The 14,085-nt window shown below is 43.1% G+C and overlaps 1 protein-coding gene across 1 annotated transcript in view; it reads right to left on the reverse strand.

Annotated features, from left to right (window-relative positions):
* Dnah9 (dynein axonemal heavy chain 9) overlaps positions 1 to 14,085 on the reverse strand; it is a 340,627-nt gene that overhangs the window by 217,907 nt on the left and 108,635 nt on the right. The window contains exons 27-28 of the mRNA XM_026390513.2: positions 11,073 to 11,229; positions 4,456 to 4,560 (exon numbers count right to left, since the gene is read on the reverse strand). Coding sequence (XP_026246298.2) covers positions 4,456 to 4,560; positions 11,073 to 11,229 — 262 coding nt within the window. The remainder of the gene's footprint in view (positions 1 to 4,455; positions 4,561 to 11,072; positions 11,230 to 14,085) is intronic.

Raw genomic sequence — 14,085 nt, forward strand, 5'->3', positions numbered from 1 at the left:
ACCACCATGACTATCATTATCATCTGTCATCATTGTTACCACAATCATCGCCACCACTATCATCATCACTACCATCATCATTAGCATGACTGTCATTGTCACCATCATTACCACCATCACCACCATCTTCACCATCATCACCACCATCTTCACCATCACCACCATTTTCACTATCATCACCACCATCTTCACCATCATCACCACCATCTTCACCATCACCACCATTTTCACTATCATCATTACCATCTTCACCACTATCACCACCATCACAACTATCACCATAATCTTCACCACTATCACCACCATCACAACTATCACCATAATCTTCACCACTATCACCACCATCACCACCATCATCTCCACAGTCTTCACCATCATCTTCACCATCTTCACCATCATCACCACCATCACCACCATCATCACCACCACCATCTTCACACCATCATCATCACCCTGATTATCACCACCATTACTGTTATCACAGCTGCCATCACCATCACCATCATCATTGCTAACAGCACCATCACCATTATTACCATCATCATGATAACATTTATTGAGTATCTACTGTATGTAGGGCTATGATTTATTTGCTCTGGACGTTAACTCATTTAAAAATTTTTACAATTGCTTGAGTAGATCTAATGATTCACTTATTTTACGGATGTGAAACTTAAGACACAGTCTTGCCCAACGTCACACAGCTAGTAAGTGACAGAGTCAGAATTGAATATTGGAAGACTGATTTCAAAGCCTACATATTGAGCCACTTTCTACTCCATTGAATGGCTCATTTTGCAGTTTAAAAATCTGTATTTGAAAATCCCAATTGCACATGGAGCTTGCTTATACAACCTCTGGAGACCAAGACAGGCTCTATGCTGACCCCGGTCTGGTTCTCACTGTTCTCTTTCTGATTTTCCTCTGGAGTCCCTGGGGGACACCTTGAGAAGAGGCCTCTTGAGGGGCATACTGATACAGACTTTGGCAACACCCACCCCTGAGCATCATGCTGGGAGTGCACCCCCTCCATACGTGCAATGAAGCATGATGAATGGTCCTGGACTTGAGTGACATCAGGCACAGCAGTGCAACCTGGCTAGTGAGAACAAGAGATGTCCTTTGAAATCTGTGGCAAGCAGCCAGAGGGGAAGGTGTAGGAGATCATAAATGCAAAGATGAAAGAGGTAGACCCGAAGGACAGTAGAGATAACAGAGGATGGTAGGCAAGAGAGTATACAAATAAAAGAAGATAGGCACTAAATATCTGCAGTGGAAGATGTAAGGATGCAGTGGAAGGAGCCACAATGTAATGGACGGACACAAGATCATTCCCAATGGCCAGCGTGGTGATAAAGCTCTGGCTTCTCTCCAGATCTTCAGAATCCAATCTAGGGCTGGAATTCATACTCCAAGAAAGGGTTATTTTCCTTGTTTTACTTGACACATACAACCCAGAGTGAATTAGCAACCCCCCACCTCCACCAAAAATGGAAACAGATATTGCAGGGCATCAGGGTTTCAGGTTGTGAAGTGGCCACCAAAAGTGGAAATAGCTGGAAAACATGTTTGATTTCTGCTATGGCTAGGGTATTAGTTGAGTGTGTTCCTCAAGGACTCATGTGCTGAAATCCAATCCCCATTGTGAGGTATGGAGAGGGTGGACACTTTGTCCAACCCTAGTGTTCAGAAGTAGGAACTTTGGCAGGTGATTAGAATCAGATAAAGTCATTGGGTGAAGCCCTATGATTGAAAATGGGTAACTTTTCAGAAGAGGGGGAGAGAGATCAGAAGACACATACATGTGTGTTCTCCATCTATCTCCATGTGATGTCCTCTGCTACCTTGGGACTCAGTAGGAAGGATGTCACCAGGTGCAAGTCCTAGAACCTCCAGAATTGTGAGCAAATTAAAAATCTTTTCTTTATAAAGCTACCTATCCTCAGGTGTGTTGTTATAATAATAGAAAACAGACTGATAGAGTTTCTTATAAAAATCTGAATGTTTAGTTTCTCCAAAATTGAAAAGATCTGGCAACATCAAGCCCACATCTTTGCAAGGCAGAGGTGTGCTGGCAGATGGTTCACCTGACTGGCTCTGTGGGGAAACAAAAGTGCCTTGATTTGTAGAATTTGGCAGTTTTCATGATGGAAATACTCCTCTTTGGCTCATTTCAAGTTATGCCCATGTGACATCCTTAAGATGCACACAATCAGTTCTTCCGAGCCAACCTGAATGAGGGTTTCAGTCCACGGGAGTATTGAGGTGACCCATTTGTCTTCCTTCCCCTACGAGAACCCACTGTATAGAGCAAACCTAAGGAGAAGGAAAACCTTATCTCACCGCTGGAACCTAGTCCTGCATTTGGGCAATTTCCAGAAGGTTTATCAAGGAACAGTCTGGACAAGGGTCAGTGAGTGACTGAAGGGTCCACAGGCTATCAAATGTGAGAGGTGGAAAGACTGGTCACCTTGGAGGGAGGAAGTGGAGGGACCTTGCAGAGCCTCCCGGTTGCCTAAGGCTCCCAGTGGCAGCTAGAGATGAGGGTGGGTCTGGAAATAGCTGATGGTGTGAATTCTACCTCTGTTCAGCCTCGAGATTGCTTCAGTGCCCTGTCCACAGCTTCCAGTCCAGCCTACCAGTGTCAGGGACAGTGAGAGGGTCACAGCCTGGGGTAGTTATGTGGAATGAGGTTGGTTCCTACCAGGGCAGGCAGGCCTGACTTAACTGGTTTCCCCTACTGTGGATGACCTGCCTGACACCCCATCCTACCCCTGTTCTTAAAACCTTTTCCTCAATCCTGTGTTCTTGCCTAAAAAGTCATGTTAGTCAAGATGAATATTTTTTTTTATTCCTTTGTCTGGCCCTGAAAGAACTCTACAGAGACCTATAGAGACTAAAGAATCTCTCATAGCTAGTTTTCTTTTTCTGTACTATATACATAATGCTTTGGAAATAAAAACAAATAAAGAGGAAAGTGCAACCACTTTTGATTGTTTGGTGTGTGGGCACAAACTAGGACCAATGGGCACACCACTGTTCTAAGCACCTCAGTGAAGCTTCTGTGGCTTTGCCCTGTGGAGGTAAGGAAGGGAACCAGGTGCCGCCAGCAGGAAAGAGAATACTTGGCTTACAGGAAGAGGTGCAAAAAATTGTTCTGGAAAAGGATAGGCTTCATCTTAGTGATGGGGAGGCCCCGGGAAATTGGCACCTTTGCAGCTACAATAAAGACACTGGTGAGAGGCCCGTGACTTGAGTTCCATCCTTCTTCTATCCAGCCCCTCCTTAAAATTTCTGCTAAATAAAGGATAATATTCCTCCCAGAAATCCTCAGAGGTTACCTGATGCCTACTACAGCAGACATTGAAGTCTGTCTCCTATCTGGTTGGATCCTATCTCTCCAGTCTGATCATTTCTAGCATTTTAATTAATAGATACCAGACATGTCCAGATTTACAGCTGGATGACATGGTGGGGGGTGCCAGGTTCAAATCCTAATCTTGCTATTTTCTAATAGTGGGACATTGGGCAAGTTGCTTTTCTTCTCTAATCTCTGTCTAATTATAGAATGGGTAGAATAGTAGAGCTATTGTAGGGATATGAGAGATGATACATGAAATGTGTGTGGTACAGAAAAGAGTTTTAATGAAGGGTTTTTCACCTTCTGCTTTCCTCTCATCTGTTGCTTCCATTGTCTGTGCAATCCCTACCCAAATCCCAGCATCCCTCTGACTGACTTGAAGACAACATATTTGGACGTCTTGTCCTATATATGAGTCAGAATTCAATTTCTAGCATTTCTTGAATATTGCAAGTATTTATGTCTATTTCAAGAACTAATTATTATTTTTTTTTGAAGTTAGGAGTCAAGTTCTATTCACCTGGGCAGCTCCACCCCTGTCTAGCACAGTGATTACTATTCTGTAGGTGTTCAATAAACACTTAATGGATGACTTGGAAGACAAATGGTATGCTGACATAAACTTGACCAAAAATCAACTTCATTGAACAATATTGAGGCTAAACTCCTCATTCACGTAACATTGAGTGAATTAAGCTGTATTGATAGACTTTGACAAGAATATGAAAGAGATGAAATCTAAATCCTGGTCTATAGCTAAAATATAGTCTTTCTAAAGAGCAGGCTCTGCCATTTTGGTTGATCTTTTCTGCATTTCTGTGAAGCACTTAAGACAGACATTGCTTACCCTCATTTTACAGAGAAGAAAACACTCTGGTGGGCAGAAAATGGATGCACTTTGGAGGATAAGGGCAGGGTACTTATATTGGAGAAGAGCCTTCCTCAGACCTGATTTTATAGGGTACAGGAAGGGGCATGCAATGGTAAGGAGGAAGGGAAGTGGTTCTGAGGGGAGGCTGAAAACAGAGGCCACAGTGCTCCACATGAAGACCACAGGGCTGCCCCAACTTCTCCCCCAACTTCTAGTCCCATACCTGCACTGCCACTACTGACAGGACCTCCACAGAGATTCGATTAAACTCATCAAAGCAGCCCCAGGCACCAGTCTGAGCGAGGCCTTTGTAGATGTTGCCGCAAGACTGCAAGGAAATAGACAAGGATTAAATCATCAACAGCTCCAGGCTTATCAATGCCCACCTAAAGACTTCTTCCATCCTCTTTATTATAGATATGTCCAGTGCCCTGAAAACCCCCGGTCAGAGACTTGTATTAAATTTTCAAGAACAATTAAATTTTTGATGGCGATGGTGTGTCAGCATAAACCGCAGAATCAAACAGAACCTTTACAAGACACTTGAGTGAAAAAATCTCTTTCAAATGTCATCAAGGTTGCATGACTGTGGATTCTGCAGCTTTCAAACTCCCAGGAAATGAATAAAAGATGATTTTTTTTTCTTACACCATATAGACAAAAAGCCTTCCACTCAGTCTTTGGCATGCACTGATGGAAAAGTTTATGTCTGTATCTTTAAATTCAGGCTGGACTACCCAAGTTTCCCCAGAGTGGTGGGGAGCTGGAGGTGTGGAAAATAATCTTTCAGATGGGAGGTGAGCAAGCAAAGAATTTCAAAGGGAAGAAGGCATTTTTGTCCTAAAAGTAAAAAAAAAGTGTTCTAACATTTAATGCAAAGTAGTCAACTGTAGAGCAATACCATACACAATGCCCATGTAAAACTGAAGATGCTTTCAAGGTCACTGGCAAGATGACAACCTTAAAATGCTGGGAAAACGCAATTTTAGTGGAAGTCCCATTCATTTATTCGGTGGGGATTTTCTTACTGTCAGCTCTATGCATAGATCATGTGCTAGATACAGGCAAGCTCAGACCCTTTGAGAACTTTCAGGGAAGTTGCAGAGGCAATGTATATAAATAACGGGGTGGGGGGGAATGCTACATGAATTCTGAATTCCAATGGGTAATACAGAGCACTAATGTTACAGAGTTCAGAGAGGAATGGATCCAAGTGCTCCAGTTTTGCCAAAGAGGTAGTACCAAAGCACTTTGAAAAATTTATTTCATGAAACACTAGATGTTCCTTGAAGAAAGGTTTTGGAATCAGGGCCTGTGTTCCGGAACTCACTTTTTCTAGATTACAATTATGCACTAGTAGGCTGAGGGGATAGCTTCATGGTAGAGCACTTGTCTAGTATGTGTGAGGCCCCAGTTCAATCCTCAGCACAGGAAAACACACACACACACATACACACACACACACACACACACACACACACATACAGAGCCAGGCATGGTAGTGCACACCTGTGATCCCAATGGCTGGGAGGCTGAGGCAGGAGGATGGCAAGTTCAAAGCCAGCTTTGGCAACTTTGTGAGGTTTTGAGCAAATTAGTGAGACCCTGTCTCAAAATTTTAAAAAAGCAATGGGTTGAGGATGTGACTTAGTGGTTAAGCACCTCTGTATTCAATCTTTGATACAAAAAAAATATAAAAACAATTACACACACTAAAATTTTAAAGGTTTTGAAGTTCTGCAACAAAAATATTGCTTTATTCTGGCAAACATCATTTTAGTGGGAAGATCATAAGAACATTGTCAGAAGACCCAAGTACCAGAATTTGCAGAACTCTATGCCTCAGAACACACATGGGAAATGCTGGCTTGTATCTGTGTGGGCAGCATAAGAGAGGAAAGAGTTTCCAGAAGGAGGAAAGATAATGGAAGGAAAACGAGCTAAATAAATGATGTGTCCAGGGAAAAATAAAGGTGCCAATTTGGATGGAAAATTGAATTACTAAAGAGAGTCCTGGTTATAAAAAGTCTTGAATTATTATAAAGGATCTTTGGAGGAGGTTTGGAGCAGAGAACATGATTAAAGTATCATTTTGACAGAATCAAACATCCACATAAACCAGGTTGGATGTGGAGCAGTCTTTAAAGAAAGAAGGAAAACAACTCCCACCTCTTCCTAAGCTCCCGAAATGGATAGATTCATCTATTCATTCAACAACTATTTATTGGGTATGTACTATCTGCCAGAGAATATTCTACGTTATGAAGAATCAGCAATCAAGAAGACAAAGACTCTATTCTTGGGGGCTTACATTCTATAACAGCAAAAAAAAAAATCAGATAGGGGTAAGCCCCCTGGGAATCTTAAAATAAGGGCAACATAGTGATTCAGACTGAGTAGTCAAAGGTTATATCTCTGAGCAGGTGAAGTGAGTTCCAGGCACTGGGTTTGTGTGCTTTACATTATTCCATATCATTCTCAAATAATCATATAGGTAAATATTTTCTATCTATCTACCTACTACCTATGTGTCTGTCCATCCATCTGTCCATCCACCCATCCTCATTCACCCATCCATCTGTCTGTCCATCTATCTATCTATCTGTATGTCTGTATGTCTCAACCTGGTAAGTGGTGCAAAAACTAAGTAGAAATTCAGGAACCAACATTCATGCTTTTAAAAGCTTTTTAAAGTTGTGGATCCCTTTCATCAAATGGAAACCTAAGATATAAAATTTTCAAAAGTAGACTTTCTATAGGTAGATGCTTGTCACCCCACTCATTACTCCCTGAGGACCTGTCGCAGAAGCCCGGATGCCACACGACCCCATTTGTTCACCCCACATACTCATGGTGTTATTAGCTAGGCAGCGACCTCACCAGGCCATGAGACAGGGAACTTCTGGACAGAGATACAGGCCAGAAGGACAGGGTTCAAAAGCCTGGAGGTGAGGGGCATGCTGTAGGGAGCTTCAGTGTTGCTGACAGGCCAGCACTGGGGGAGGAAGGACACCAAATGGCCAGGGTGGCCCAGGTGTTCAGCTGGACCTCAGAGAAATTGAAACCATTTTTACTGAAGGGATGGGAGGGATTGACCTGGCAGGAACAGAAGTGTTAATCACAATACAAGAGAAAGACATCCTAATGGAGATGTTTGCTGCCTCGTCACAGGCTGAACTAGAACTTGGGTGAAGTTGGAGAACAGACGTGTGCATTACGTAAAAACGGACATTATGAAAAATGACCTGTAAATGTGATTGGGAGACCAAGAGATCAGAGAGTTAGGTGGAGAGCTGAGGCAGGGTCATGTTTTAGAAGCCTTGGGAGTTGGGAGTCTCCAGGGAGTCTGAGGCTCAGAAGGCTCAGAGTAATTCCAGACAGTCTCAGGTTCAAACACCATTCGATGTTTCTCCAATAGCATCTTCAAATTGAGGTCAGGGGTGAAGTATTGGCTACTGTAATATCCAGAGCATCTCAGCACTAAAACTGCAACCGTTTCTAGAGACAGAGGCTAGATTTATGAGGTATCTATAGAGGAAAGCAATGACTTCCCCTTTCCCCCACATCTTAATACTGTTCTGTGGCCATACCAGTCCCCCCGGCACATCTAATCCTCATGGAGCTAAATGGGCAGATGCCCCTTATTGAACTCCTGAGGCACGGGGGGACATGAGAGGGTCTACAACTACTGCCCAAACTAAACTCTTCAGCTGCTCTGTTTGCTGTGCTATCCTCTGCAATGTTCTCACCAAAGACCTTTCCTCCTTCCAGTCTCCCCAACTTAATTCATATATATATATATTTGTTTTTACTCCTATTCTGCAGGAGTGAAAGGTCTTTCTCAGCCTAGTTCTTCAAAATTAGATTCTCTCAATAGCTTCTGGTCCTTTCCTTCTTTACTCATCACCTTTCTTCTGCTCCCCCAATGCTCCCTAAGGAACGTCGGCCATTGTTGCATGCTTATTTCTTCTAGCTTTTACTCTAGAGAGCCATGAATGGAATTTATATGGCCAGCTCCTGCAAGAAGAGCTCAGGGTGTCAAGGCAGACTGAGGGTGTAGAGACTGGTATTGTCTCCATGTAAAACTCGGTCCTGGCTTCAAGGCTGATGCTGTAATGGGTTAGGTGTGTTAAAATGCCATGCCCCAGATCTCATGTGCTCCTTAATGTCATCAGCACCATCTGTGGATTTCCTGTGTTCTGGAATGTTCCACGGCTTGGAGCTTGTAAAGTACACATTAGCACCCAGGATTGTGCCGTCTGGGTGCTAATCAGCTCCTCTGATTATTTAGCATGCGTTTTGGCCCTCCTGATCGCCTGACCTATCTATCCATCTTTCTGGTTGACCTATCATCTATTAGTAACCCATCTATCTTCTATTTATCTGATCTATCAATCAACCATTCACCATGTATAACCCATCAATCATGTATGAATGTATCTATCTATATATTTCCTTATCTGTATCATTTGTAGGGTTCATGGTTCCCCCTACTTTCTTTCTTTGTCCTAACCAAAAATAGTGGTTAATTGCCTTGGCCATTGTGTGACCTAGCCAGCTGCAGGACGTATCCAGCAGGCCTGAGCCATTGCAGGGGCTTCGAACATTCCCAGTCACTGATAATAGTGTTTAGATTATCGCTCAAAACACTGAAAGAAACTGGTTTCAGCTCTGATCAAAAATTCCTTAAACCTTCATATAAATTACTCCATGTATTGACCCCCTTGCCAAAGACACTCTTAGGCAGAACACCCTTTTTCTCTTGCTGTCAGGAGAAGTTGTTGCACTTTGAGTTCCTCTAATGAATATTTTGGATTGATCACCAGGGCATTTAGTGCCCTCTCCTCTTCCCTTTCCTCCCTTCTTTTCTCCCTCCCTCTCTTTCTTGTGTGCTGGGAATTGACACAGTGAGCTCATGGCTTTGTGCTTGCTGAGCACGTGCTCTGTCACTGAGCTGCACCCCTAGCCTTCAGTGCCTTCTTTCTTTGGAATCCCATCCAGCCCCATGTTGGGATGATTTGGGGCACTCCCTTGTGGGAAGTCCCCTACGACTGCTTCTGGGGTGACTCCAGCTGCAGATTTGTCAGGATGAAACATCATCTATTTTTGGTTATCCTTCCACAATGCCCAACCCATGCTGAGCAGTACCCAACAAATTAGCTTGATTTCACAATCAAAAGTAACTCCTGAATGACCAAGGGACAAGGAGGCTTGAGAACAGCTTAGTGAGGTTGTCCGGCTACCAGGGATATTTGGTGCCCAGCATGGGTCACCTTTATTCTGGTGTGTGGCATTAAGACTGTACCTTTTGATATTGCTCTGCTCTGTGTCTGGTCTAGATTTGATGGCTGAAGCTTCTCTCATAGTTCAAATGAACCAAGGAACCACTCCTCCTCCTACCTTGTACTCTGAGAGGATTGAGTGGGGTTAGGGCTCAGTGAATTGGGTGAAATGGCCTTGGTGATCCCTGGTTATGTAGTCAACTCATCTCTTCTGTTTGCTACGCTAGGTGTGGCTTTGAAGATGTCCACTGATTGTCTTCATCAATACAGCGCATCTTCTACATCAAAATAAGTATGCCTTTTAGAACTTTCCCCTGGGGAAACTACTCATTGCAGCCATATGGCCAGTTCTCCACTGTACAAGAATCTAGAAACTTAAAAATCATCCTTAAGATTGAATTTATTTCTTTATGGGGGAAACTATATTTTCTTCCAACCTGATTTAAAAAGAAACATTATCTGATTGCACTCATCGAAGAAAAGCAGCTGTGCTAAAATTCAGGGGACATGGACCCAGGGGAGGGCAGTTTTGTTTGCTTGCCGTGAGAACACAGAGTGCTACAGGACTCTGCTAGTCTTTGCACAGAAAAGCCACACACGAGAGAAATTATTAGTTATAGAAGAGTCTCATTTAAAAAGCCCTGTAACTCTTTAACTGCGAGAGTTACGTTGAAATCTCTAAAATGATTTCTACCGTAAACTGATTTTATAAGTGATGTATCACATGATTTATATATTTAATGCAGCAGTTTCTATTTTTCTACTGTAGTTATCTTATTTATAAAAGGGAGGTAAGGCAGTGGACAAAAAACACATACAATATAACAAAATAAAAATAATGGGATGGTGGACAGTGAGGAAATCTATTACTACAGATTTAGAAAATGAATTCAGCGTGAACAGAACGTTTCTAGCAAAGAAGGGACCCCACGGGCCTTTTGTTTCTCTGGCTTTTCTCTGTGACACAACCTGGAGCACCTTAGTTCTTAAGGATGACAAGTTGTTGAATAAAGCACATTAGCTTTGCACCTGACTCCTGCAGGCATCTCTTGCAAGGAGTGGGGTCAATCTATTCTATTTTAGAAGTCACACTTGGTCTCATAAAATATGACAGGGAATGGCTGCATTCCAGAGAGCTCAAAAACAGTGCCACACAAAGACAGGAGTCTTCATCGGGGCCACTATGAGCCTTTCTGGGCTTCTAGATCAAATAGTAAACTTTATAGGGCTTTAGGTGTATGTTGTTTCTTCATTTTACAGATGATGAAGGGAAAATCCACAAGGTGAAGTTGAAGTCACTCATCTTTGGACACAAAGCTCATTAGTAGAATCAGAATGTGTGGGGCTGTGCCTCCTTGTCACATATGAGGTTTGCAGAGAGGCCCACAAGTTCCAGGGTCAGAGATTCTCAGATTCACTGTGAAGGAGCCAACAGAAACCCCTTTGTCTGAACTCTTTGACCTCGGGGAGCTGGGCCAACAGAGTGTGGATAAACCTTGTGCCTGGTTTGCGCTACCACCCGACTCCTAATCTCTCCCAAAGCTGGGTTGACCTGTACCTTGTAGTCCATCTGCTCCGAGCAGTTAAACACATAAACCATGATGCCCAGTGCTCGGCCCAGGTCCTTGGTGGTCTCGGTCTTGCCTGTGCCTGCAGGTCCTGCTGGAGCTCCACTCATGGTCAAGTGCAGAGACTGGGTGAGGGTGATGTAGCACCTGCCAAGCACAGGAAGGCAAATGTCATCCTCAGTGAAACAGGTGGGCCCTGCAGAGTCCCAGAGAAATCCAGGTTCAAGGCCAGGTGAGATCGGACACAGCTTCCGTAAAGGGATGCTCAGAGCCCAGCCACTCCATCTGCTCCCCACAGAGCTCTGAGGACTTCCCAGAGGGCAACCTGATCCTGGCACCCCTCCTAAAGGGCATCAGCAGATCTCTGCCAGGCCTACCTTGATCTTGACCCTGCCGACTCCCCCAGGTTCACTGCTCTCTGCTGCTCTGCTCCCTCCCCCAGCACAGAAGCCTCTAGCCACAGGGAGCTACATTGGTTTTCCAGACATGGTAGGATTGAACTTGACCCTCTCTCCTCCCCTCATCTTGGATCATGTCACCTGGCTAGTGGTTGGCACCCCCTAGGGACTCATAGTTGGCATTTCTTCACTAGGCATGATCCCCAACACTGGAGACAGTGAGCAGATGAGCTCCTACTCATACATCTTCTGAATGTACTCTTGTGAGATGCACAAAGCAGAGCTATCTCTTATTTATTATTTCATCTCAGAGCCTAGCATATAGCTCCTGGTACATGTAAGTACACAGTAACTATTTATGAAATGGGAATAAATCCATAAATGAATCTATCAATCATTGAATTTACTTAATCTTCCTGGGACTATTTTACTAATGGCAATAAAATAAACCTCCATTTTAAGATTATTTCTGGCACTTTACAAAAAGGATGCAGAGTTCTACTGGTCTCACTTCAAAATGTGCCTTTTGGGCAATAAGCACATGAAAAGATGGTCATAATCCTTGGTCACTAGGGAAATGTCAATTAAACCCCCCATGAGATATCATTACACAGCCCTAAAATGGCTATAATCCAAAAGACAACAATGATAAGTATTGGTGAGGATGCAGAAAAACTGGAAAATTCCTACATTGCTGGTGGGAATGTCAAACGGGATAGCCGTTTTGAAAGACAGATTAAAAGTTTCTTAAAAAGTAAAGCTTAGCAGGTGATTCAGAAATTCTTCTCTTATGAATTTATTTATTCCTCCAAGAGAAATAAATCTGCTTGTTTATTGACCTTGTTCATGTCAGCAGTATTTTTAACAGTAAAAAGCTAAAAACAAGCCAAATGCCTGCCAACAATGAATGGATAAACAAAACGTAATAAATTCATGCAATAGAATACTCTTCAGCATTATAAAGGAATGAAATGATGACCGTGGTACAAAAACAGATGAATTTAAAAAACATTATGCTAAGTGAAAGAAAAGCCAGACACAAAAAATTATATATTGTTATTCCATTTAAATGAAATGCCCAAAAAGACAGAGAGACAGCCAACAGATCAGTGGATGCCCAGGGATGGAGATGGGAGTAGAGATTTACTGCAAATAGTATGAGGGAAATGTTCCAGAACTGGATTGAGATGATGCTTGAACAACACCTATTTACTAAAAATCATTGAATTGTATGCTTGTCATGCGTAGACTTTGAGGCCTGCAAATTATGCCTCAATAAAGCTGTGAAAATTATACCATTGGTCTAACTTTGTAATACTCAGCAACTCAATACGTAGACTCTGAACTTGCAGGCTGGGCGGTCCAATGAGGTATCCAAAGTTAATTCTGTTTCTGAACCTGAATTCTCAGGCTGACCAAAGACAGACCAAAGGCAGTTGACAAAAAACACATCCAATATAACAAAATAAAAATAATGGGACAGCGGACAGTGAGGGTATTACTATACATTTAGAAAATGAATTCAGTGTCAACAGAACATTTCTAGCAAAGAAGGGACTTCATGGGCCTTTTGTTTCTCTGGCTTTTCTCTGTGACACAACCTGGAGCACATTATTTCTTAAGAATGACAAGTGTCTGAACAAAGCACATTAGCTTTGCACCTGACTCTTGCAATGAGTGGGGTCACACTCTTCTATTTTAGAAGTCACTTGCTCTCATAAAACATGCCAGGGAATGGCCACATTCCGGAGAGCCCAAAAACAGTGCCATACAAAGAAAAGAGTTGTCATCAGAGCAACGTGTGGGTCTCTGCCTCTTGTGCCAGATGGTGCCTGGATCTCTACACACACTGCACTGAGCCTAGCCACAGAGTGCTTTTCAAAGGACCTGAAGTCAGTTCCTTTCTTCTCCTCTAATGAACTGCAAAATTCCTTTATCTCTCTCACACTTTGAAAGTGAAACCCAGGAAGGCAGATTCCATAAGAAGAGAGGAGAGGTGTGTGGAATTGTTATTTTCATCTCAGATTTTCCTGTGTGATGGGTACAGTGACTCCACGGATCAGGCGAATTGGGATTATATTTAACTTTAATCCGTGGCCATCCAGGATCCTGCAGCTGCCTGTCTTTTTCTGTGGACATTAGGACACTGACCATCAGACAGGCCATGAGGGGAGGTGAGTCAGGGTGAAAGTGAAAAGCTGGGTCTTGTCTTTCTTGACCACTGTTACCATTCAATTACTTTTTTCTCCTCTCAAACATTCATGGCTGGATCTTCATGGTCCTACGTACAGCCTTCTGGACTCTTGAGTTTCTTGCTCCAGACTGGCCCATACCATCCACCTCTCTGGATTCCAGCCCTACACACTTCAGAAGGAAAGGCCTGAAGAAGCAGAGTCCTAACCCCCCTAGGACTCACCTCACCATCTCCACTCTCCCCTACTTTCTGTCCCCCACAGATACCTTCTCTGCATCTAAAGCACCATCCCATGCCCCCTTTTTCCAGAGGCACAAGGGAACACAAGAAATTTGGAAATCTAAAAGGTTTTACCAAATAGAAATTTCATAGAAAAACTTAAGAATCCTTTGAAAGAAATCTTTGGGACTA

Source organism: Urocitellus parryii, chromosome 7 (genome assembly GCF_045843805.1).
Source record: "Urocitellus parryii isolate mUroPar1 chromosome 7, mUroPar1.hap1, whole genome shotgun sequence".
In the NCBI taxonomy this organism is placed as follows: Eukaryota; Metazoa; Chordata; class Mammalia; order Rodentia; family Sciuridae; genus Urocitellus; species Urocitellus parryii.